Source organism: Sus scrofa, chromosome 15 (genome assembly GCF_000003025.6).
Source record: "Sus scrofa isolate TJ Tabasco breed Duroc chromosome 15, Sscrofa11.1, whole genome shotgun sequence".
NCBI lineage: Eukaryota > Metazoa > Chordata > Mammalia > Artiodactyla > Suidae > Sus > Sus scrofa.
This window is the reverse complement of record NC_010457.5, coordinates 140,189,879-140,214,176: the sequence shown is the minus strand read 5'-3', so window position 1 is coordinate 140,214,176 and position 24,298 is coordinate 140,189,879. Positions and strand designations below refer to the sequence as shown.

The following is a 24,298-nucleotide window of genomic DNA, read 5'->3' as shown; positions in this document are numbered from 1 at the left end:
GTTGCCCACCATGGGGCTGGCACTAGCACTGGGGTTTTTTATTCGTTTGTTTTGTTTTCTTAGGGCCACACCCAAAGCATATGGAGGTTCCCGGGCGAGGGGTCGAATCAGAGCTGCAGCTGCCGGCCTACACCACAGCCACGCAGGATCTACAGCTCACGGCAATGCCGGATCCTTAACCCACTGAGCGAGGCCAGGGATCGGACCGCATAGCCGGGTCTGTAACCCACTGAGCCACAAGAGGAACTCCCTGTGGAGAGGTTTTTTTTATCATGAATAGGTATAGGATTTTTGTCACTTTTTCTGCATTTGTTAATATGGTCCCAGGGGTTTTCTTTGGCCTGTTGATGTGGCAGTGTATAGGAAGCTGAACTGGCCCTGCGGTCTGGAGTGAACCCACCTGGTTGTGATATACTGTTTTTACGGTGTTAGATGCCGTTTGCTCCTGCTAAGGAGTTTTGCATCTGTGGTCATGGGAGAGATTGATCTGTGCGTTGCCTTTCTCGCAGTGTCTCTGGTCTTGGTGTGTGTTGGGATAATGCTGGCTTTGTAGATGGAGTTAGGATGTCTTCCTTCTACTTCTACCTTTCAGAAAAGATTGTAAAGAAAGGGGGATTTATTCCTTAAATGTTTGGTAGAGTTCACTGATGTTCTAGAAACCCACCTAAGCCTGGTGTTTTCTGTTTTGGTAGGTTATTGACTGTTAATTCCATTTCTCAAGTTGATGCAGGTCTGCTGAGGCTATCCATTTCTCCTTAAGGTTTGGTAGTCTGTGTCTTTTAAGGCGGTGGTCTATTTCACCTAAAGCAGCAAATTTGTAGGCGTAGAGCGTTTCATGGTATTCCTTTATTAGCCTTTTAATGCCCATGGGATTAGTAGTGGTGCTCCTCTTTCGATTTTGTTTTTTTGTTTTGCTTTTTGGGGCCACACTCAAGGCATACGGAGGCTCCCAGGCTAGGGGTCGAATCGGAGCTACCTCAGCTGCCGGCCTACACAGCCACAGCAATGCAGGATCGGAGCCGGGTCTGCAACATACCCTACAGCTCAGGGCAACGCGAGATCCTTAACCCACGAGTGAGGCCAGGGATTGAACCTGCGTCCTCATGGATGCTAGTCGGGTTTGTTTCCACTGCGCTACAGTGGGAACTCTGTGATGAACCTCTTATTCATGCCATTGGTAATGTGTGTTTTTGGTCCTTTTTTTTTCTTAGTTAGCTAAGCTAAAGATTTGTCAGTTCTATTGATCTTTTTTGGGGGGAGAGGGAACCTTTGATTTTGTTGGTTTTAATTTCACTAGTTTCTGCTCTAATTTTAGTTTTTCTTTTCTTCTGCTTACTCCCAACTTGATGCTCTTCTTCCTCTATTTCCTTAAGGTGGAAACCTAGATGATTTTTTTTTTTTTTTTTTTTTTTTAGGACTGCCCTCGTGGCATATGGAGGTTCCCAGGCTAGGGGTCCATTCGGAGCTGTAGCCTCCAGCTTACAGCACAGCCACAGCAACACTGGATCTGAGCCTTGTCTGTGACCTACACCACAGCTCACAGCAATGCCAGATCCTTAACCCACTGATCGAGGCCAGGGATCAAACCCACGTCCTCATGGATGCTAGTCGGGTTCGCTAATGGCTGAGTCACGATGAGAACTCCTAGATGACTAATTGCAGATATTTTTTCTTTTCCAGTTTACGTGCATTCAGTGCTGTGCATTTCCCTCTAAACAAGGCTTTTACTGATTCCCACAAAATGTGATAAGTTGTATTTTCATTTCCATTTGATTTAAGTAGTTTTTTTTTTTTTATCTCTCCTGAGGCTTTCTTCTTGACCCACTTTTTACTTAGAAGTGTCTTGTTTAATCTCCAAGTATTTGGGGATGTTTCAGCTCTCTTGCTGTTACTGATTTCTAGCTTAATTCCACTGTGGTCTGAGAGCATAGTTTATGTGATTTCTGCTCTGTTAAATTCGCTAACGTGTGTGTTATGGCCCAGAATGTGGTCTGTCTTGGTGAATGTTTCTTGTGAGCTGGAGCTTGAGAAGAATGCGTGATGTAGTGTTAGTCGGGGTTCTCTAAGAAATAAAGCCTGTAGGGGTGTGTGTGTGTGTGTGTGTGTGTGTGTGTGTGTGTGTGTGTGTGTGTGTGTGTGTACATGGAGACTGGTGAGTCCTCTGAGTGCGGGATGCTGATGAGTTTGCCCATGGAGACAGAGGGTTGGGGGCTGCAGGCCCTGTAGAGCATGAGGCTGGCGGGCTTCTCGGCCTCACTGACACAGTACCTTCCCCTTTATTTTGAAGGGTGATTTCTTGGGGTGTAGAACTCTGGTTTCCTGCTTGCATGTCTTCTGAGAGGGTCTCCTGCAGATGAGGGTTTTCCCTCTGGCTTCTTTCAAGACTCTCTTGGTCTCTGGTTCTCTGCAGTCGAGTGGGCTGTGCCTGGATGTGGATGTTTTGGTGTTTATTGTGCTTGATGTTCTTTGAGCTTCCTGGATCTGTGGTTTGGTGTCTGTAATTGTGAGATGTTCTCAGCTATTCTTACTTCACATATTTTTCTTTCCCTCCCCTCCCTTCTTCTGTTCTCACTGTGCGTATGTATCACTTCTATGGTGCGATTCCCTGCTGTTATGGGGGTTTTCCCTTGTTCTTCTTCTCTTTGCGTTTCCGTCGGGAGCGTCTCTGTTCCTCTATCTCCAGATTCCCTGCTTCTCCCAGCAGCGCTGGCCGTCAGTGTCGCGTTCTTCGCCCACACTTCCTCTCTTCCCACATCGCTCTCAGGGTCTCTTCTTGCACTTTTCCCATCAGAGTCCTTGGCATTGTAATCATGGCTGTTTCCAACCCAAGTCTGGTCATTCCAGAATTTCCACTGTATCTGAGGTTGTGTCTCTTCAGACACTTTTTCTTGCCTTTCAGCCTTGTAACTTCTTTGGAAAGGCAGGCATGTGTCATCGTAGAAGCTGAGGCAGGTGGGCCTTTGCTCCAAGTGTCAGTGCACCTGACAAGTGGTTGGGCTGCATCCAGTCTCTAGCTGCAGTGGTACATGCCAGGGCTTCAGATTCCTCCGATGTCCTTATTTTTTTGGTCTGCCCTGTTGTCTTTGGGTTTCTCAAAAGACTCCTTTCATGGAGTCTGTGCCTTGGGCCATTTGCCCCTCTAACCCTCCTGTTATGTGGGAGCCCTGAGGAGTGCTCTGGGGGAGGGAAGCTTTTTATAATCAGAATTAAATTTCAGTCTTTCAGTAGCCTGTGTTCCTGGGCTGCGCCCTCCAGAGGGTTTCCCCCCTTTCTTTCCCCTCCCTTGGGTGAGGGAAGGCTGGCGGGCTGGACTGGAGAAAGGCCCTCCCCCAGGTGAGATGAAGCTGCGGAGGACAGGCCTTTGTTTTGGAGAAAGCCCTGGGCTTATTTCTGTGGAGTTTTCCTTCCTCTCCCTTCCCAGGGGCTGGAGGTGATTTTGTTCCTTGGCTTTGCATGGTGAGAACGTGGTAGGGTTCTTGGAGGTGAAACCCATGAAAGTGTGGGGCCCCAGAGACTGCAGCCCCCCAGAGACCCACACCCAGGCTTCGCCTGCTCAGCCCCAGCCTCCTGTCCCAGCAGGCTTCCCACAGCAGCCTCGCCAGCAGTTTCTGCTCCAGGTGAGCAGACCTGTGATGTCAGCCTCTCCCCGGGAGACCTCTTTGCCTCACCTCCCTGGGGGTCTGAGGAGTCTGTTGGCACTTCTTCCAGTGTTTTTCTTGCTGTGAAGAAGGACTTGAGTCCTCTGAGCTCTGGGCATCAGGGCTGAGTGGAAGCCCCCCGTGAGGATTAACGTGGTTGTTGCCGAGGTGCAGGAAAGCTACTAGTTTTAGTAACTCCCACCTTCATAAATACACTTTTTTTTCAGTGAGCTTTTTTGTTTGTTTGTTGATATTCTCGCCCATCGTGGTCTGGTCCAGGAGATTGGGTACCGTTCCCTGTGCTGTGTGGCAGGACCTCGTTGCTTCTCCATCCTAAAGGTCATAGTTGGCGTCTACTGACCCCAAGCCCCCTTCCCCCTTGGCAACCGCAGGCGTGTTCTCTCTGAGCCTGCTTCTGTTCTGTACGTAGGTTTATTTGTGCTGTATTTTATAAATTCACTTATTAACTTTTTCAGTTGAGACTTTTAGATTAACTAGATAACCAATGATAATATTTATCTGCAAATAGTAACTGGCCTCTTTTTATGTCTTTTTGTATTTTATAGAAAATATGCTCTATTTTTTGTCATCTCTTTTTTCCCAGGATATGCGTGGGTGCCTTTCCATTTCATGGGTGATAAAGTGAGGGCTTTGCTGTCATTTTAAAAGAATAGCTTCCCTGGAGTTCCTATTGTGGTGCAGTGGAAACGAATCCAACTAGGAACCATGAGGTTGCGGGTTTGATCCCTGGCCTCGCTCAGTGGGTTGAGGATCTGGCATTGCCGTGAGCTGTGGTGTAGGTCACAGACAGGGCTCCGACCTGGCATTGCTGTGGCTGCGGCTGTGGTGTAGGCTGGCAGCTGTAGCTCCGATTGGACCCCTAGCCTGGGAACCTCCATATGTCACGCGCACGGCTCTATAAAGCTAAAGTAAAATAAAATAGAGAAGAGCTTCCTCTGGTGTCAGTCGGGGCCAGCCAGACTCCCAGTGCCAGCACTAGGCAGGGGACCGAGTGCTCCACCCCGCTGTGCTGTGCGGGTGGTGTCATTCTCAGAGCCTGGTGAGGACACTTTGTGTCCCCAGCGGAAAGCAATTTGTGGGTGGGTGGCCCGGGAGGGAGCTGGCCCCAGGTCCCAGTGGACGTGTCTGCTTGTTTCCCGCCGTGGGGTCCTGGTGTGTTGGCCAGCAGGCCTCAAAGGGACCGAGGCGGGAGTTTCCAGAGTGACTGTTCCAGAAAGGCCTTTGCTATGCCGAGCCCCGTGCTCTGCCCCTGTTGAGCAAGTGGGTTCTCTTGGGTCGCTGGCAGGAGTGGCAGCGGGTGCAGACCCCATTCCTTGCTCTGCTGCAGACACTCGGGCCTGACTTGACCTCCACGTCCCTCCCAGCTCTAAGACGCCCTCACCTCCTGCCTGCTGTGTCTCCCACATCTTCCTGGGAAGCCTCTCCTGGCCTTGAACTACAGTTCCCAGAATGTATTCTGCAGGTTTGGCGTTCACTTCCTGCCAAGCTGTTAACAGCCAGGTGCAAACATTTCCCGTGTTTTGGCAGAAAACAACCTTGAAGAATCTTGACGGTGTCCATAGTTTAGAAAGCTTAGGGATGGATAAGCCTGCACTCACTGTCTTGAACCAGAAAATGAAAATTTAAATTTCTTGGAGAAGATTTAAATTTTTGCTTTTGCATTTTGGTTGAGATCTTCATAAAGGAAAAATGAAATCAGAAGGGGAAAAAGTTCCCTCTTGTCTCAGCTGGTTAAGAATCTGGCTTTGTCACTGCTGCGGATCTGGTTACAGCAGTGGCCTGGGTTCGACCCCTGACCCAGGAACTTCCACATGCCATAGGTGCAGCCAAAAAAATAAATAAAAATGCATTTAAAAGAAAGAAAAAAAAGCATGTCTAATTTACTTGAAGAGGTTGAAAGTGGCAAGTAGGTCAGATCTCTTATTTATTATACTTTCTGTGTGTTTTATTTTTGTTTTCGTAATGAGGCATGATTTGCATAGGGTAAAACACCCCAGTCTTAAGGATGTGGTTTGATGGCTGTGGCATAGGAATGGGCTCGTGTAGCTTGGTGTTAGGAGTTTTGGAGTATCGTGGTCCTTCCCCAGCCTCACTTCAGCCAGACGAGGGGGACAATGGCCAAGGAGCTGACAGCAGTTCCAAGATGGGTGCAGCAAGGGGGCCACCAGCCAGCGTCTGCAGGCCCTGGGCTCTGCCAGGCGGGGCAGCCTGGCCGCACCTGCCCACCCCGACTGTTTTCCGCTGCTCTTGTTCATACTGAAGCCCTTGGCAGCGTCCTGAGCAGTGACAGCGCCAGGAGGACGGAATTCAACGTGTTTCTCAGAGCGGAACCAGCCGTCTCAGATGGCTTGCGGCGTCAGACCAGGCGCTCGGGGACACGAGAGTCTCCTGGTGTTTGTTGAACAGCCGCTCCTCCTTCCTGAGCAAGTGCTGCATTTCTGTCAGAATCTTCTGGCTTTTAAAGGAAGCATCGTCAGAATTTCCCCGTCTTTTTAAGATCCCGCCAAGTAAACACACGGTGTCCCCACAGCTGGGGGTTCTGTTTCCAAAGGCCTCCGTGTGGCCTCAGGTGGGTCCGGCCCCTGCAGAGCCCCCGCACAAGCCCGCGCGGGGTTGGGTCTCTTAGAGGCGGGGAACTGGGCCTCAGCGCCTCGCCGCTGCCCGCCTGCCCTTCGCAAAACGCCCTCCACCCTCGGTTCAAGGGCCTGTGACCGGCTGAGTCCACCTCTCTTTGATGTTCCAACCTGTCCTGCCAGCAGTGTCCACCTTGGCCGTGTGGTCCACACTGTCACCCTCGAGGCCCTGGTCCCCCAGGGACGCCTGTCCCATCCTGCTGCCCTGCCTTCTGTCCTCACCCACCTCGCTGATCTACGGCGCATCTTAAGCCTCCCTCCGCATGTTCCAGTTTTGGCCTCTTTTTTTAGGGCCGTACCTGTAGCACATGGAAATCCCCAGGCTAGGGCTGAATTGGAGCTGCAGCCGCCGGCCTATACCACAGCCACGCCACCTCCAAGCTGCATCTGCAGCCTACACCACAGCTCACGGCAACGCTGGATCCCCGACCCACTGAGCGAGGCCAGGGGTCAAATCCACATCCTCATGGATCCTAGTCAGGTTCGTTACCACTGAGCCACGATGGGAACTCCCACGGTTTTGGCTTCTGAATCCTCCTGCAGTCCCCTGGGCCACCTCCCTGGTCCCCATGCCCAGGACTGGTCAGCCCTTCCTTGCACCTCACCAGCTATGGTTTGTGCACCCTGGCTCCCCTGCCTGAACCCCTGCTCCCCTTCGCTCAGACCGGTCCAAGCCCTGTGTTGATTAGCCCCGTGAGGTGTAACAGGCATGGCCCAGGCCTGGCTCAGGCCCACCAGCCCCAACCACCAGGACCGGCTGGGCTCTGCATTTGTCATCAGTCACCCCCTGTGCCCTGAGCTTCCTGTTCAAGAGCTGCTGGGACCCTCCGTGGAGCCCCTTCCCCCCGCTCCTCCCAGCTCATCCTGTCCTTCTCTGTCCCCTGACATAGTCTGCATCTGATTGTAGTCGCTTACAGATACAGACACATCCTCCCTGGCCTCCTGGTGAGCGAGGGTGCGAGGGAACCCCCAGGACCATCTGTAATCCGTCTTTGCTCCATGTCCACCACCTTCGGGGTGCAGGGCTTCCAGCAGTCCCAGCTGCCCTGGAGGGACTGGGGGAGAATTGGCCAGGCAGACTTCGCAGGCTCTGGAAGCCTGGTTCTTCTGCTGGATCCACTGTCCCTGCTCGCAAATCTGTGCAGCCAGGGTGCCGTCACTTTCCACCTGCACTTTGCTGGCTTCGTGCCCCATGGTCTGTGCGCAGGCAGGTCCCCTGTGGCCAGCAGCGTGCAGAGCCTCAGGTGTGGCCCTCAGGGGTTCATCCTCAGGGGTTCTACGTCCAGGGCGGCTCCCTGTGCATCTCAGCACAGAAACTACTCGCTTAGAAACCCCCGGGATGGGGGGCAGCTAAGATTTCTCTTGAGGAGTTCCTGTCATGGCGCAGCGGAAACGAATCTGATGAGGAACCATGAGGTTGTGGGTTCAACCCCTGGCTTCGCTCAGTGGGTTCAGGATCCGCTGTGGCTGTGGCTGTGGCATAGGCCAGCTGCTGTAGCTCTAATTCGGCCCCTAGCCTAGGAACCTCCATATGCCCCAGGTGCGGCCCTAAAAAGACCAAAAAAAAAAAAAAAAAAAAAATTTTAAAAAATTAAAGATTTCTCTTGAGTTCTAGAAGTCACTGGTTGAGAGTACAGGGGTTCAGTGTGCCACCAGCCTCGCCCTCCTGACCTGGGAGCTGGGCTCACGGTGCCAGGAGAGCGCTGGCCCTCCACATGCCCTGTGACTCCAGGCCAAGGCTGTGGCAGCTGGTGGACAGGACAGCCAGGGATGGGGGCCTACACCTGTGCCTATTGTTTTAATTTGAACGCCTGTAGGAAGTGGATATTCCACCCTCCAGGTGAGCGTTCTGGCTTTTCTCAGGATACCACATCTGCACCAGAGGAGGGCCCGTCCCCACAGCCCTGAGGCCAGGAGGTGAGGTGACGCGCTGACCAGGCCCTGTGCTGCTCTGAGTGTCAGCGGATCTGGGGAAAGGCCGTGTCTCTCATTTCTCTTGATGCTTGCTTGTTTTATGGAAGTTCTGCCTCTTCACGTTTTCACTGAGCCGGCGTTTACACCTCTGATGCCCTGGCGGCCGGGCGGGCGGACGCGGGCTGCTTCTAGACGCTGGTGCAGGTGGAATCATGGACTGTGCACTCATGTGCAGTGTCTCTTTCGTGGTGTTTTTAGGGGACCTCTGACACTTCGAATTCTTGGTCCCCTTGCATTGTGATCAGAGGTGTGCTGGGAGCTCCTCACGTTTGGGAGCTTAAAGGTTCTGTCTGACCATCTGCAAGGCTGGTTTTCATGAGTCTTTCAGGAATATCCTCTCGTTTCAGCTGCAGAGTTTGCCATGTGTCGCGCAGGTGTGTCGCGCAGGTGTTCCGTTTCGTGATGTGAGCGTTACTCACTTGGACATGGACGTGTCTCGAGCTTTCCTTTGATTTTTTCCATCAACTTGTGTGTCTTCAGTGCTGTGTTAGTGTTGCTGCCGTTGTTTGGTGTGTGTGTTTGTAGTTGTGAGTCTCCGTTGTGAATTCCTGCACCCTTATCTTTCTAAAGATCTATTCTTTGTCTAGTTGAGTGCGTTTTGGCCTAAACTTTGTTTTTCTTGAAGTGAGGATGTGAAGCCTGCTTTCTTACCGCCTGCCTTTGCCCCACGTACGAAATGCCTTTTCCAGGCTATTTTCCGTGCATCTCTTCTTCACATCAAGGGTTGGGGGTCTTGCTTTGTGATCCAGGTGAAAAGCTCTTTCTCTGAATACGTGCTGTCGCGTGTGTCTGGGGTGAGTTCTGACTGACTGTTCGATAGTGTGCCTGCTGTGTGTCTTGCCCTGCATGGTCTTGGTCAGCCTCGGGGACACGGGCCCTCTATCGGGGACCGACGGGCTGCCCTGCGCCCTGACCCCCGCCCCTCATGCGGTTCGTGTGCGCAGAGCTCGCACCTGCTTCTCTGGAAGGCGTTCAGTCCTTCCTGCCACCCTCGGTGTCCTTCTTCCCCATCACATCCTCGGCGAGGAGTCACAGGGACAGCCCTGAGCCTTGAAAACTGCTTTCCAGGGCTGTCCAGCAGGAGCGTCATGGGACCTCATACCTCCTTTTGTCTTCAACAGCAGCGCGTCGAAGGTGACATTAACTTCGGTCATTTAACAGTATCGTGTGGAGCGTCATCATTTGAACACGTAACCAGCAATACCTAGAAACTGCTGAGATAGTTTCTGAAATCCAGCGTGTCACCCTAGTGGCACCTGTCAGCAGAGCAGCCCCATTTCCCGGGCACGTGAGGCCGCTCGTGGCCGCAGTGGGCAGGCGGGCAGCCTGTACGTCCAGAAGGGCCCTCGGCGCCTGTGTTCTTTCCCTGTGCACTAGTGAGGTGACGCCCGGCGTGGCAGGGGCCCTGCCCTGCTCTCTGCCCGTGCACTTGCCCCTCTGGCATTCCCTGCAGGTGGATGGCACAGTGCATGGCCTTTAGTGGCCGCCTCCCTCTCGCTGCACCCGTTTTCAGTGCCATCCACGTCGCTGTGTCAGAGCTTCTCTCTCGGCCGAGCTCCGCTCCGTCTGCTCCTTCTGAGGTCCCCTCATTGCTGGAGGCCTTTGGGGTGTCGGCTGTGGGCATCACATTCAGCCCTCGTGTGGCCGAGTTTTCGTCTCTCTCGGGTGGGCCTGCCGCCGTGTTGCTTCCTGCCCTCTCCGCCTCCGTCACTGCGTGGGGCCCAGGCCCTGCCACCACCAGCAGCTGTTTCCTGCAACCAAGGCCTCGGCCCTTCCAGGGCCCACGAGGCTCTCGTGGCCGCCGTGGTCTCCGCACCCCCCTCCAGGGCATCCCTGCCCCTCCGAGGAAGCGCTCCCTGTGCCCACCCCGCTTCCTGCTTCTCCCCTGATGTCCCTGAGCGCCGGCCTCCCTCCCGGCCCGTGTGCCTCTGGCCCCGGCTCAGTGATGGCTGGGACTCTGTGTAACCCGCGCAGCTCAGGAGCAGCAGCAGCCTCTGCTGGAGCCGGGACTTGAGATTCGGAGGCTTTTGTTCTGTTGCGCAAGAGAGTAACTCAAGTCCTGATTTCAGTTTCTTTTGCAGTCTAATTACAACCGCCTCCCGCGTCGGAGCTCCAAGGCTGCCGGCCTCGCGTCCACACTTTCCACGGGCAGTTGGAAGAGAGCGTCGGGTCAGGAAGGGAGTGGGTTTGCACACACACTCCACTCCGACCCAGTTCATGCCCCCTCGGGCCCCAGGTGGGGCCGGGCCCAGCGCTGGAGGAGCCGCGTCTCCGCCCTCTGGTCCCTGTCCTCCCTCCAGGGCCTTTGAGCCCCTCTCCTCGGGGTGTCGTCCTCCCAGACGGCGTTCCTCCCTGCGCGCGGGCTCAGGGATTTCAGGACAGGCTGCTTCTGGAACTGTCCCATTGCTGTATGGACTGGGAAGCGGGTCTCTTTGCCCCGGCACTTGGGCGTCTGTTGCTAGAACCCACCCATCACGGTTTGGCTTCCTGCACGAGTCGGCCGCCGCCTGCCTCCCTCTCATGCTTTCCCTTTCGTGTCGTTGGCTCTGCTCACATGGGCACACTTGGGTTTGAGGGTGACAAGGCATGGGAAGTGGCCCTGCTGGGAGGGGCATCTTGGCTGCATCGGGGAATCAGACCTCCTGTTCCAATGCACCCCCCACCCCGCCCCGCCAGACAAGTCCACTGCACACGTGAGGTTCCCGTGAGCTGGTTTCTGAAGAGTCACCCAGCAGCATGTGGTCCACAGCCAGGCTCCACCCTGACGCTCAGCCGTGGGCACGGGCTTGCCTCCTGGGTGCCCCTGGCCTGCAGTCCCAGGTCCCGTCGCTGGGGCGCTCCCCCGACACCTCTCCCTTCGAGGCCTTGCTGTCTGTCTCACTTCAGTGACAGTGGGTGCCTTTGTGCCTTCCAGGCTGAAGGAGTTTCCTGGTGCTGTGGGCTAAGACCCAGGCTTCCCCTGGGAAGCTGAGTTCACGGTGGGATCTCCCCTGTCTGCAGAGGGTGCCCTTGGCGCTTTACCTGCCCTGAAACCCTCTGCCCTGCTTTCCTCTCCGTCTCAGGCGGGCCTGGGGGGGCCCTGCCAGCCTCCCTGTCCCCCAGGCCCGCTCGTTCTCTTTTCCGGGGAGGGTTCCCAAGCTGGGTCTGGCAAGGTGATGTTGCTAATTGCTTGGCCTTTTTCTCTCCTTTTGACAGGTGGCTGGGGGTGGGTTGATGGTCCCCAGGATTAGGTGACAGCCGCTCGAAAGAGTGCGTGTCCTCACGGAGCTCTGCCGGTACTGGAGGCTGAGCAGGGGACACCGGGCGCTGACCCTCTTCTCTCTGTCCTCAGAGCCCCCCGAGATGAGCCCCGTGCTGGAGCCGCTGTCCTGGATGCTGGGCACCTGGCTGTCGGACCCGCCGGGAGCCGGGACTTTTCCAACGCTGCAGCCCTTCCGGTACCTGGAGGAGGCGTGCATCTCACACACCGGCCAGCCCGTGCTGAGCTTCTCGTAAGAATGCCCGCCCCCTGCCCCGCAGGACAAGCGAGAGTCAGGTCGACGCGGGGGCGGGGGGGCTCTTCCAGGAGGCTCCTGAGACAGGCTGTGGGTGAAAGTGGTCCTTCCTCATGCTTTTGGAAACTTGGAGCTGACCGCGGAGCATCAGGCTTGTTGATCCAAACAGAAAAGTCAGTGCGCGTGGAGCCCCCCGCGTGGTCGGGTTCAGGGTCCAGCACTATGTCTGCAGCGGCTCGGGCAGCTGGTGCCAAGGCTCTGATCCCTGGCCCGGGAACCTCCACGTGCGGGTACAGCCAAAAAAGTGCGTGTGCTCGATTAAACCGTCATCTCACGCTGTGTTCCCGCGCGGGAGCCAGTCTCCCCAGGTCTACTGTGGATAGGAGGCCAGGCTTTCCTCTAGGCTCCTGCCCACCCCACCCCCGAGACCCCGCTGAGGCCGGTGGTTCCATCCCTGCCGTACAGAAGGCAGGGTCCTCGATGTGTCTCCCTGTCCCACTCCCTGAGGCTTTTAGACGGAGGGGCCACTGCTGGGGCTCGGCAGGTCGCTGAGGGTCTGTTACCTCATGCCGTTTTGTGTTTTTGTTGACTGAATGGACGAGAGGAAAGTCGTATCCTGCATGTGAACCAAAAGGGAAAATTCTGGATAATGCAGAATAACCCACAATAGGGAGTTCCCATTGTGGCTCAGCAGGTTAAGAACTCAGCTAGGATCCATGAGGATGTGGGCTTGATCCCTGGCATCACTCAGTGGGTTAAGGATCCAGCATGAGCTGTGGTGTAGGTAACAGACATGGTTTGGGTCCAGTGTTGTTGTAGGATAGCAGTTGCAGCTCTGATTCGCCCCCTAGCCTGGGACCTTCCATATGCCACAGGTGTGGCCCGCGGAGCGGGGCGGGGGGGGGGGAATAAATAAAAAAATAAGCAAGCCACAATATAAAGTAGTCTTTAAAGTGTGGGTTATACCCCATTAGAGAAATGTGTGACTAGCATTAATTTCATTTTAACTCTTGTCACTCGGGTTTTTGACTTGACATTAAAGAAAAGTGAAATAGGATAAAAAATACACCTTTTGGGGAGTTCCTGTCCTGCTCAGCAGGTAACTAATCCACCTAGGATCCATGAGGACATGGGTTTGATCCCTGGCCTCCCTCAGTGGGTTAAGGATCCGAGTTGCCATGAGCTGTGGTGTAGGTCGCAGATGCAGTTCGAATCCTGCATTGCTATGGCTGTGGTAGGCTGGCAGCTATAGCTCTTATTTGACTCCTAGCCTATGAACCTCCATATGTCGCAGTGCAGCCATAAAAAGCAGAAAAAAAAAAAAAGAAAATATACATTTTGGTAGATATAATTACGTGGGGGACAGGTCCCGGTAGAGAGGACACCTGTTCCTCCAGACTCCCAGCAGTTCAGCCTTAGCTCCTGCTGTAGCTCCTGCCTCAGCTCGCAGTGCTGGTGACATGGGAGGGTGGCCCTAGGTGGTGAGCCAGTGCTCCCAGGTTGGGACACAGCTCCATGTTCACCACCAGGCATTTGCAGGGATGGCCGGGTGACTAGACACTGCCTTTGGCCTGCTGGCTTGCCCAGCGTCTCTCCATGTGAATTGATCAGACCCCTAGGCAAGATCCTAGCTCAGAAGAGGGCTGGCCTGGGGCTCCTGCTGGGGCTCAACGGGATCAGGGGTGTCTTTGTGGCGCCAGGATGCAGATTTGATGCCTGGCCTGGCACCGTGGGTTCAAGGATCTGGCGATGCCGCAGCTGTGGTGAAGGCTGAAACTGTGGTTCAGAGCCAATCCCTGGTCCCAGCACTCTGTGTGCCTCTGGGAGGCCAAAAAAAGAAAAAAAGAGGGAAGCCCTGGGGTTTGGGTGGGATTTTACTGTGTCCTGGTCCCTGTCGGGGTTGCAGAGAACAAGGCCTCGGGTCCAGGATCAGAAGGAAGTGGGGACGGGGAGGGTGGGTGGGCGGAGGGGCTTCTGGTGGGAGGTGGGAAGTGGCCCCTGTGTGTCCCTGTTTGAGCAGCTGGGACACTTGCCAGGTGAGAAGAGGGCATCCGCAGAGCCTGGCACCAGGTGCCTGGGACTCATCTGTCTGCTTGCCCGTCCAGGTTCAACGCCTTCCACCCAGACACGCACAAGCCCCTGCACAGGGAGTGTGGCTTCATCCGCCTGGAGCCTGACACCAACAAGGTGGCCTTTGTCAGCGCCCAGAACACAGGTACGCCCTGGCCCGGCCGCCTGGCCTGCCCTCCACCTGCACGTCTGTGAGCCAGCCAGGGCGTGGCCACAGGCGAGGCAGGCTCTGCCTCCCGCTTTCTTAGTGGCCTCCCTCCCCTCAGCTGTGGTCCCATGGGCGCCTCTCCCAGGAGCCGTCAGGCAGGCGGGCTGGGGGAGCCACCCTGCCAGAGCAGGCTGACTGCCTCGGGGTTTCCTGTGTGGGTGGGGCCCTGGGAGAGACCAGCCAGCCGCTGTCCAGCGGAAAGTTCTGCCGGCAAGTCCACTCTGCCCCCAGGGGGGAGTCGATCCTGAAATAGTTAACCAGGTTCAGGAATCAGAAACTATGCCCAGACCTCCGAGGGGCCCCCCGACCCTGCTCCCTGGCTCCGGGAGAGCTCACTTCCCAGAAGAGCCCAGCTCGCCGGGGTGGGGGGGGGGGGGGGGTTGGAAATCCGTGGGTTGGGCAGCAGGGGGCGTCCACCTGCCAGGCCCTGTGTCCCTCCCGTCAGATTACCGGGGTAGGGGTGTCATCTGCCCGGCCATAGGAGGAGGTGTGTCTTCCCTCCTGACTCCTGGGGGCTGACTGCAGGCAAGGGGCTACGGTGCTTCGCTGGCTGCAAAGGTTAGAGCTGTCCTCTCCGGGGAGGCCGGGAGCCCCAGAGGGTGTGCTGACAGCGCCCCTTGCAGGCATCGTGGAGGTGGAGGAGGGCGAGGTCAACGGGCAGGAGCTGTGCATTGCGTCCCACTCCGTCGCCAGAATGTCCTTCGCCAGGGAGCCCCACGTGGAGCAGGTGAGTCGCCTGGAGGCAGGCTGAGTCCACCCTTCCCCCCGGCCCGACCTGGGTCCTTCCTCGCAGGCACTGGCGGCCGCGGGTTCAGACGGCCGCGTTCCCACCCTCATTGCACGCGGAGGCCTGGTCCTCTCCTCCTTTACCAGCACTGGGGGTTCAGGCTGGTCTTTTCAGTCTGATAAGTCAAAGATGGTATCTCATTTGTGTTTTAAATTGAACTTATGGGAGTTCCCGTCGTGGCGCAGTGGGTAACGACTCTGACTAGGAACCATGAGGTTGCGGGTTCGGTCCCTGGCCTTGCTCAGTGGGTTGAGGATCCGGCGTTGCCGCGAGCTGTGGTGTAGGTCGTAGATGCGGCTCGGATCTGGCGTGGCTGTGGCTGTGGCGTGGGCCGGCGACTACAGCTCCGATGGGACCCCTAGCCTGGGAACCGCCCAATGCCGCGGGAGCGGCCCTAGAAGAGGCAAAAGGACAAAAAATAAATAAATAAGTACATTTAACTTTTGAACAGGGTGGGGGCGTCCCCCGTGCTCCCGGGTCCTCAGCATCTCCTGTTCGGTAAACTTGGTGTCCGAGGCCACTGCGTCTTCGTCTGCAGGCTGTCTTCCCTCGCTGACTTACAGGAGATTTTCGTGTGCTGCGGATGGTAGCCTGTCGTCTGCTGTGCGTGTGACAGCATTTCCGCGTTTGGTGGCTTTGTCAGCCTGGTTGATGCCATGTTCCGCACAGGCTGTAAACGTCGCAGCAGCCGCCTCTGGGGTCTTCTCCTTCATGCTCTCTGAATGTGGCTTCTGGCTCAGGGAGGAGTGTGCCGCTCTAGAACGATGGCTCCTCTTCCATTTCTCATGTTCTTAAAGCTTTCCTTTGGACACTGAGACGGTTAGCCTCTCTCAGGTTTGTCTGTACACGAGGTACTGGATAGTTTTCTCTCAGTGGTGACCAGAGACCCTCAGATTTGACACAAAAAATGTTAAGACACAAAAAGCACCAACGGTAAGAGAAAAAACTGATAACGGAATTTCATCAGAAGTAAACCATCAGGAGTTCCCATCATGGCTCAGTGGTTAATGAATCCAACTAGGAACCATGAGGCTGTGGGTTCGATCCCTGGCCTTGCTCCGTGGGTTAAGGATCCGGCGTTGTCGTGAGCTGTGGTGTGGGTCGCAGACACGGCTTGGATCTGGCGTTGCTTGTGGCTGTGGTGTAGGCCGGAGGCTACAGCTCCAATTGGACCCCGAGCCTGGGAACCTCCATGTGCTGCGGGTGTGGCCCTAGAAAAGACAAACAGACCAAAAAAAAGTAAAACATCACAGCGTGTGGTCTGTGTAGCGACTTCCAGTCTTGTTCTGTGCGTTCGGTAGCGTTGACCCTGCAGGACTTGGACACTCCATGGTAAGGCCAGGGCTCGCGTGCTGTGTAGTTTTGCTGCCCCGTGCACAGCAGCGTAGGGGGCCAGCCGTCCCACACCCTGTCCAGGCTGGTCCTCTAGCTCTAGCTGTCCCAGCGTCTGCCAGGTGGCATTTCATCGTGGGGCCTCCTGATGACAGATGGTGGTGGCTCACCCCTTCAGCGAGCTGTTTGTTTTGTGAAGTGAGCGTTCAGATCCTTTGGCCCTTTTTCCCCAGGGGTGGTTTGTCTTGTCACGGAGCTGGAAGGGTTTGTTCTGTATTCTGGATCTGGCCCCTGGTCGGAGAACGTGTCAAGAGTGAGTTCTCAACCTAAGACTTCTGCCATTTCACTTCCTTAGCAAAATGTCTTACTTCTGGCGAAGTTCTGTTACCAGGTTTTTCTCGTAGAGTTGGCGCTGGTGGTGTCCTAGCTTTTGCCCGACCCAGACAGAGGCCTTCGCCTGCGTTTTCTTCAAGAACCATCCATGTCCCCTTTATGCTGGGGAGGGTGACTTTGGAGTTGATGCCTTGTTCGCTGTGCGGTCTGGGTCAGGATGCTAGTGTGTTTCCCGTGTGCGTGTCCAGCAGGGAAGAACTGCCCTTGACTCACTGGCGTGCGTGGGGGCCTGCCTGTGTGACGGTGGGTCGTGGTCCTGGGGCTCGCTCTGGGCATGTCCGTTCTGTTGGCCTCCAAGCCTGATGTGGCTGCTGTAGCTCTTCTGAGTCCTCGAAATTGGATACGTTGCCCAGATTTTTTTCTTCCTCTTTTTCCAAAATTGTTTGGCTAGCTAAGAATCTCATGCATTTTCATATGAGTTTTAAAATCAGTTTGTGAATTTCTAGAAAAAATTTTGTTGAGATTGCTTCAATTTCTAGAGCAACTTAGGCAGTGCCATCTTCAGCAAACTGAGCCTTGTGATCCAGTATCTTGACAGATCGCTGCAGTTATTGGAGTTTCTGTGTATGGGTGGTACACATAATCTGTTTTATTTTTTCAGTTTCATGGTTTTAGATACTGATACAAATGATTTTTCTATTTTCCAATTATTTGTCGATAGTATATAGAAATAAATTGACAGTTAAATTGATCTTATATCATGTAACCTTCTTAAAGTCACTTATTTGTTTTAGTAGTTTTGTTTGTTTAATCTTGATGGCTGTACCTATGGCATGTGGAAGTTTCCAGGCCAGGGACTGAATCTGAGCCACCACTGTGACCTACCCCACAGCTGCTGCTGCGACCTATACCACAGCTGCAGTGACTTATACCACAGCTGTGGCACCTACGCCAGGTCCTTGAATCCACTCCACCAGGCTGGGAGTTGAACCCGAGCTTCCACAGCGACCTGCCACTGCCCTTGGATTCCGAACCTGCTGGGCCACAGCAGGAACTCCTAGATTTTCTCTGTTTTTATGATTCATTCTTGTAGCTTTGTGTTTTTAGGACTCTGCATTTCATTTAGGTTGTCAGCTTTGTTCATACCACTCATTTATAATCCCAGGAGCAGTGCTCCCGCTTCCACTTTTGAGTTTAGCAATTTGAGTCTTCTATTTTTAGTCCGTCTAAAGGGTTTGTCAATTTTGTTGATCTTTTTGAAGAACCAACTATTGATTTCTCAATGATTTATCTCCGCTCTAATCTTTATTGTTTCCTTCCTTCTGTTAGCTGTAGATTTAGTTTATTTTTCTAGTTCCTTAAATTGCAAACTTAGATTATTGATTTGAGATCTTTCTTCCTCTTAAAAATGTAGGCGTTGGAGTTCCCGTCGTGGCTCAGTGGTTAATGAACCCGACTGGCATCCATGAGGACACAGGTTCCATCCCTGGCCTCGCTCAGTGGGTTAAGGGTCTGGCGTTGCCATGAGCTGTGGTGTAGGTTGCAGACACGGCTCGGCTCGGATCCAGCACTGCTGTGGTTGTGGTGTAGGCCGGCAGCTATAGCTCCTATTAGACCCCTAGCCTGGGAACCTCCGTGTGCTGCGGTTGGTGCCCTAAAAAGACAAAAAAAAAAAAAACGTAAGCATTCATAAGTATAAATCTCCCACTTAGCACTGCTTTTGCTGCATGCTGTAAGAAAATGATTTTTTTTCTTTTTTGCCACACTCATGGCATGTGGAAGTTCCCTGGCCAGGGATCGAATCCAAGCCACAGCTGCAGCAACACCGGATCCTTAACCTACTGTGCCACAGCAGGAACTCTGGAAATGATATAATTTGATGGGCTCTGTGGTTTTGTTTTTATTCATCTCAAATATTTTATAATTTCCCTGTGATTTCTTCTTTGTTTCACTGGTTGGTTCCCTGGCCCAGGAACTTCTACATGCCCCAGGCATGGCCCCCCCCCAAAAAAAAAAGTAGTGGTTAAGGAGGTAAATAGAATATGGAGACAAAATAAATAACGTCTTGGTCTAGAAAGTTCACTGGTTGGTGTGTGAGGGGCAGTTTCTGTTGCTGAAAACTGGACATTGGACCTAATGGTGTGATGACTCTAGAAGTGAGACTCAAACTTCCCAGGTTTGGTGAGTTTTATTATTGGTTGGGGTCTGTCTTCACCGTTGTTGGCTTTCTTGCTGCTCATCAGGTGCCTAAGGCCTTGGCAGCCCTTTCTGAGCTTCCCCTGAGCACAGTCGCTTTTGCGTTTCCCTCAGTTCAGCGGCTTAGGAGGCTCCTAGCCTTTCGCATCTGACTCCCGAAAGGGGGAGGGGGGTGAAGGGGGGAAATGGTGTTGCCCCTTTAAAGCCCCCAGCAGGAGTTCCCGTCGTCGTGGTTCAGTGGCTTAAGAACCTGATGTAGCGTCCATGAGGCTGCAGGTTTGATTCCTGGCCTTGTTCAGTGGGTTAAGGACCCAGGGTAGGTTGCAGATGCAGTTCAAATTTGACCTCTAGCCCAGGAACTTCCATATTCAGTGAGTGTGGCCATAAAAAAATAAAAATAAAAGTAAATAAAAGTAAATAAAGCCCCTGGCAGTTACTTGAGCTGGAGGGGCTGGGTGACAACAGCTGCTCACCTTTGCCTGCACGTCTGATCCAAAGCAGCAGCTGGTGGTCGGAGCTCAGGACGCTAACGTCTGTGAGATGTTTTCATTTAACTTGGGGGTTTAACTTTTAGTTCTCTGACTACCTTTCTGCCTTGATTTTCCTCCTTTCCCTCTGGAATTCCTGTACAGCACACATGGGCCTGCTTCCTGTTGTCCCCCACGTCCCTGGGACTCTGTTCACTTTTCTCCATCTTTTTTCCCATATGATTCAACTTGGGTGTCTTATAAAATGGACTTGTTTTCAGGTTCACTGAATGTCTGCTTCCGTCTCCAGGTTGCTGTTGAGCCGTGACGTGAGTTTCTCACCTGTCTCTGCGCCGTCACTCAGGCGCCCTTCCCCTGGTTTACCCCCTCTGCTCCTCTCCCTCCCCTCTCGCGACCACCCGACTGTGTCACCATGCGGAGGTCGGAGGCGGGTTGCTCACAACCACCAGCTGTCTCCGCAGCCGTAGACCAGGTTCCCCTCACTAGACGTGCGGGGGCGGGGGTCCACCTTCAGCCGGGTCAGGAGCCAGGAGCCTGCATTTAGCAAGATGCCCAGGGAGATGCGCAGGTGCCCAGAGGGACGTGATGCGGCTGCAGAAAGAGGGACGTCCTGCCATTCGCAACACTGCGGAGAAACCTCGAGGCCATTATGTTAATTAAGTGCATGATTTCATTTATATGTGAAACTCATTTATTTTTTCTTTTTAGGGTCATACCTACAGCATGTGGAGGTTCCCAGGCTAGGGGTCGAATCGGAGTTGCAGCTAACACCCTACACCACAGCCACAGCAACGCGGGATCCGAGCCGCATCTGCGACCTACACCACCGCTCAACGGCAACGCCGGATCCTTAACCCACTGAGCGAGGCCAGGGATCCAACGCGCGTCCTCATGGGTACTATTCGGGTTTGTTACCGCTGAGCCACAATGGGAGCTCCTGTAAATTTTTTTCAAATTAAAAGAAAACTCACAGAAACAGTAGAAAGGTGGTTCCCGGGGGCTCGGGCGGGGAATCAGGGAGAAGGCGCCCCTGCGCGTGGCCAGGAGTTGGGATGGCTCTGGGACTCGTGCCCAGCGTGGGGCCTCTAGTGACAGCACTGCCTTGTATCGGTGAAGTTTGCGAGGAGAGCAGACCTTAAGAGACCTCCTCACACACAGGAAAGACGGCAGCAGCGAGGCGACAGGAGCACGAGCTAACCCTGTGGTGGCCGTTTCGCCACATACACTCCTATCAGATCCTCACGTCTGGATGCTGTTGCCATCAGTTTATCTCAGCGTGGCAGGGGCGGGAGGAAGGGGCCTGCATCTGCAGCACTTGCCTGCCTGTCCTATTCCTGACCGCAGCGACTGGCATCCAAGGCCTGCAGAGTCCGCAGGTTCCCAGACAGCTGTTCGTTTGCTTGTTTGTCAGACTCAACCCCTTTGTTCCTGACTCGGCATCTCCTTGGCGCCTCGCATGTTGTGTGGGCGGTTTCTGGGTTCTCTCCTTAGGGACCTAAAACAAAATCAGAGCCGTCTTGGAGTGGCCACTGTGGCACAACAGGATCAGCAGAGTGTCTCAGCACCAGGAAATGGGCTGGCTCCCTAAGCCTGGCACAGTGGGTTAAGGATCCGGCATGGCCATAGCTGTGGTGTGGGTTGCAGCTGCGGCCCATCTGGTCCCTGGCCCGGGCCCTCCAAATGCCACAGGGCGGCCCAGAGGAAGTCACCCAGCTGTGGTGCTTCTCCCGGCCTTTCCTTCTCCACCTTTCCCTGCTGGACAGGCCAAGACGGGAACAAGAAGAAAACCACTTTGAGAAAAAGCGTTGAAACCGCAAGGAATTCTCGCATCCCACCCCCTCGCCCCAGTGCTTCTCGTGGCCTCTGCAGCGCGGGAAGCGGGATAGCTTGGCTGCAGTGAGCATGTGTCATGTCCGGGGCCCCAGGCTCCTCTCCCACAGCTTCTGAGGCCCCGTAGCCGGAACAAGCTCCTCTTGGGCGTTTCAGAGGCACATGGTTGCTTCTGGGCCCCCTCTGTACCGCAGGGCCAGCCAGGCCTGAAACAGGCCCCCGGAGCTTGGGCCGCTGGTGGCCGCAGACCCTGGCTGGGTCCGTTCTTGAGCCTGAGCCGGATCTGGGCCACTGGCCTCAACTTTTAACCAGCCGTCCAAACAGCGTTCATTTGGAGAGGAGAATGGCATGAGAAATTTCATCCAAGGGGCCTCGGAGCCCAAAGGATCCCTCCAGCTGTGGTGCTGAGCCGTCGTCACCATGCCCACCCGCCCTGCTGGGACCCAGGGCCCTCCCAGGACTCCCGCTGCCTATTCAGGCCCAGTTGCCTGCTCTGCGGGCCGATGGCTCTCGCTAATGTCACAGGTCTCGGGGGCAGGTTGTCCTCGGGTATCATCTTCGGGGGGGCCGTTGGGTAGGATGGGCTCACGGGGAGGGCACCCAGCGTGCGGGCCAGACCAGTGTTACCTGCTGCGTGTCCCTTCCAAGGAGCAGCCCTGCAGACCATGGGCTCCGAGGACAGGCGGCCACTGTCCCTTTGATCTCTAGTGACACGTGGGACTTTGTTTCTCCCCCTTCTGTCTCGTCTGCAAAGTGGCTTCAAAGGTAACGGCCTTGGAGTTCCCGTCATGGCGCAGTGGTTAACGAATCCATGAGCTTGCGGGTTCGATCCCTGGCCTTGCTCAGTGGGTTAAGGATCTGGTGTTGCCATGAGCTGTGGTGTGAGTCACAGACGCAGCTTGGATCCTGCATTGCTGTGGCTGTGGCTGTGGTGTGGGCTGGCAGCTACAGCTCGGATTAGACCCCGAGCCTGGGAACCTCCATATGCCGCAGGAAGCGGCCCTAGAAGAGGCAAAAAGACAAAAAAAAAAAAAAAAAAAAAAAGTAATAGCCTTGACGTTTTAAAGAAAATTCTGGAGTGAATGCTGTAACTTGGAGACGTGGGCGTCGCGTGAGAACTTCCACCTCCGGTCTGTCCACCTGTCCGGCCCTGTGCCCCTCCTGCCTCCCCTGCCCCGCCCCGCCTCACTGGCTTGGGCCCGTCCCATCCTCTCCCGGCCTTCGTGTTGGCCTGGCCGGTACAGTCGGCTGAAGTTTGACGGGACATAGAGCTCAGACCATGTCCCACGGGCCTCCCAGGACCCGGGCCTCTGCATTTCCAACCATTTTCTGGGCAGTGCTGCCACGGGGGGTGCTTGGAGCCCCTGAGAGGCAGACATGGAGCACGGCTCCAAGTCCTCCTGCTGCCTCTGCTTTCACCGGGGGGCGCGGGGGGAAGGCACATGCGCTGCAGCCCCAGATGCGTGAGTGACGGCCTGCGCCTGTGCCAGACTCTGCAGGCTCCACGGGTCACCCCTTGTGGCCTCTGCATGGAAGCACCGAGAGAGGTGCTTCTGTCAGGGCCCATCTTCTCCAAACCAGAAAGGAGTCGGGGTCCTGCTGGTGCTGAATTCTCCATGGATGTTTTTGTCTAAAAATGTCTTTATTTTGCCTTCATTTTTGAAGGGTATTTTCCCTGCAACTAGAATGCTAGGGTGACCGTTATTTATTTTAATTACTTGAAAGATAGAATTCCGTTGTCTTCCAGTTTTCAGGTTTGCTCTTGAATTCCAAGTATCGCGTTTGAAAAACCGCAGGTGACTTGAGGCTTTGATCTCGTCTTCCACCAGAGAGCAGTTCTTGTCCTTCTGGTGGCTGGTCCAAGGGGCAGGTCCTGTTCATTGGAGACGGAGCTCTTTTGAAACTGGGCTTCCCAGTCTGTTTCTGGGTAACTCTTGGTCCCAGGGGACGGCAGCCCGGCGCCCACTCCCCAGCCTGGCCCCCAGCCTCCGCGTGACCTGCAGGCAGCGCAGGCCTCAGGCGGGCGGCGCCCTGGGCCAGGCCCCACGCCCTTCTCCCCGAGACCGTGGCTCTGCAGCCCTTTTTAAACAGACTCTTTGGGGTCCAGCTTTTCTGTCTTCTCTCTCTGCCAGAGGGCTGGTCAGAGAGAGTAGTTGACTGTGGCCTGAACAACTCGCGGAGTCCCTGCCACCCCGAGCTCTGGGCGCCAGAGGGTGGCGGTGGTGCCTGCAGTGGCCGCCCGGCAAATGGATTTTCTCCTCGGGGCCCGGCGGCTGCAGGTCTGCATCCTCCTTAGAAGCAGCTGCCACCGTCTGTCCTAGAGGCTCGGGGTTCCCGAAGTGCTGCTCCTGAGGTTTTGAGAACACACGGGCTGTCCTTTGAGCTGTGGCAGCCAGCTCTGTTCGGAGGGTGTCTAAGATGAGACCAATGGCCTGCTCACCTTGGGGCATGTGGGCACAGGCGAGCGGTCAGGACACCCCTTCGCAGCCTCGGGCCGTGTCTGTCACCCACAGCAGGGACGCTGCCCGGCTCGCAGGTCTCCGATGACCAGCAGATGTGCTGTGGCCCCCGCGGGAGCGCCTGACCTGTGGCGGGACCTCAGCGGTTGCTGAATCTTTGGCGGATAAAATTAAGGTGCTCTGTGCTTGTTTGTTCTGCTCAGATTACCCGAAAATTCAGGCTGAATTCCGAAGGCAAGCTCGAACAGACAGTCTCCATGGCAACCACTACCCAGCCCATGACTCAGCACCTGCACGTCACCTACAAGAAGGTGACCCCGTGACCCAGGTAGAGCTTCGTCCCGGGCGGGCCTGGCCTGCGTCGTGACACTTGAGCTCCTCAGCAGATGCCGTGGCAGGTGTGGGTGTGGCCAGGGTCACCGTGGGTTCAGGAGTGTGGCCACGTGTTCCTGTAATGGCATATAGAAAAACCAAATAAAAGGCCTTTATTTTTATGGCTGAGAATTTGTAATAGTATCACTCGTGTAGACTGTACATTTCTTTCATCTGCTGGTGACTGTTTGCTCTCCAGAGTCTTTTCCCTAAAAATTAAAAGGGCGACTGTTTCTCTCTCTCATTTTCCTCCCACAGTTTTGACAAGATCTAAAATGTTTATAAATCTTCTGCAGAGTCGAGTCTGTAACAAGCTGAAGACAAAGAGGGCAGGAGGGACTGCAGGGAGCTTTCCTTTCTTTCTAAGAGCTGAGGGTGCAAGGACCCGCGCACGTGTGCACCAGGGCGGGAGCTCGGAGGAGCCGGCATCGTCATCGCCGTGCAGCATCACCTCCATCCGTCG

The 24,298-nt window shown here is 54.9% G+C and overlaps 1 protein-coding gene across 1 annotated transcript in view; it reads left to right on the top strand.

The window, feature by feature from the left end:
- The window catches only part of THAP4 (THAP domain containing 4), a 33,257-nt gene extending 9,278 nt beyond the window's left edge, over positions 1-23,979 (top strand). The window contains 4 exon segments of the mRNA XM_021076412.1: positions 11,598-11,757; positions 13,866-13,975; positions 14,662-14,765; positions 23,667-23,979. Of these exon segments, the coding sequence (XP_020932071.1) occupies positions 11,598-11,757; positions 13,866-13,975; positions 14,662-14,765; positions 23,667-23,786 (494 nt within the window). The 3' untranslated portion in view covers positions 23,787-23,979.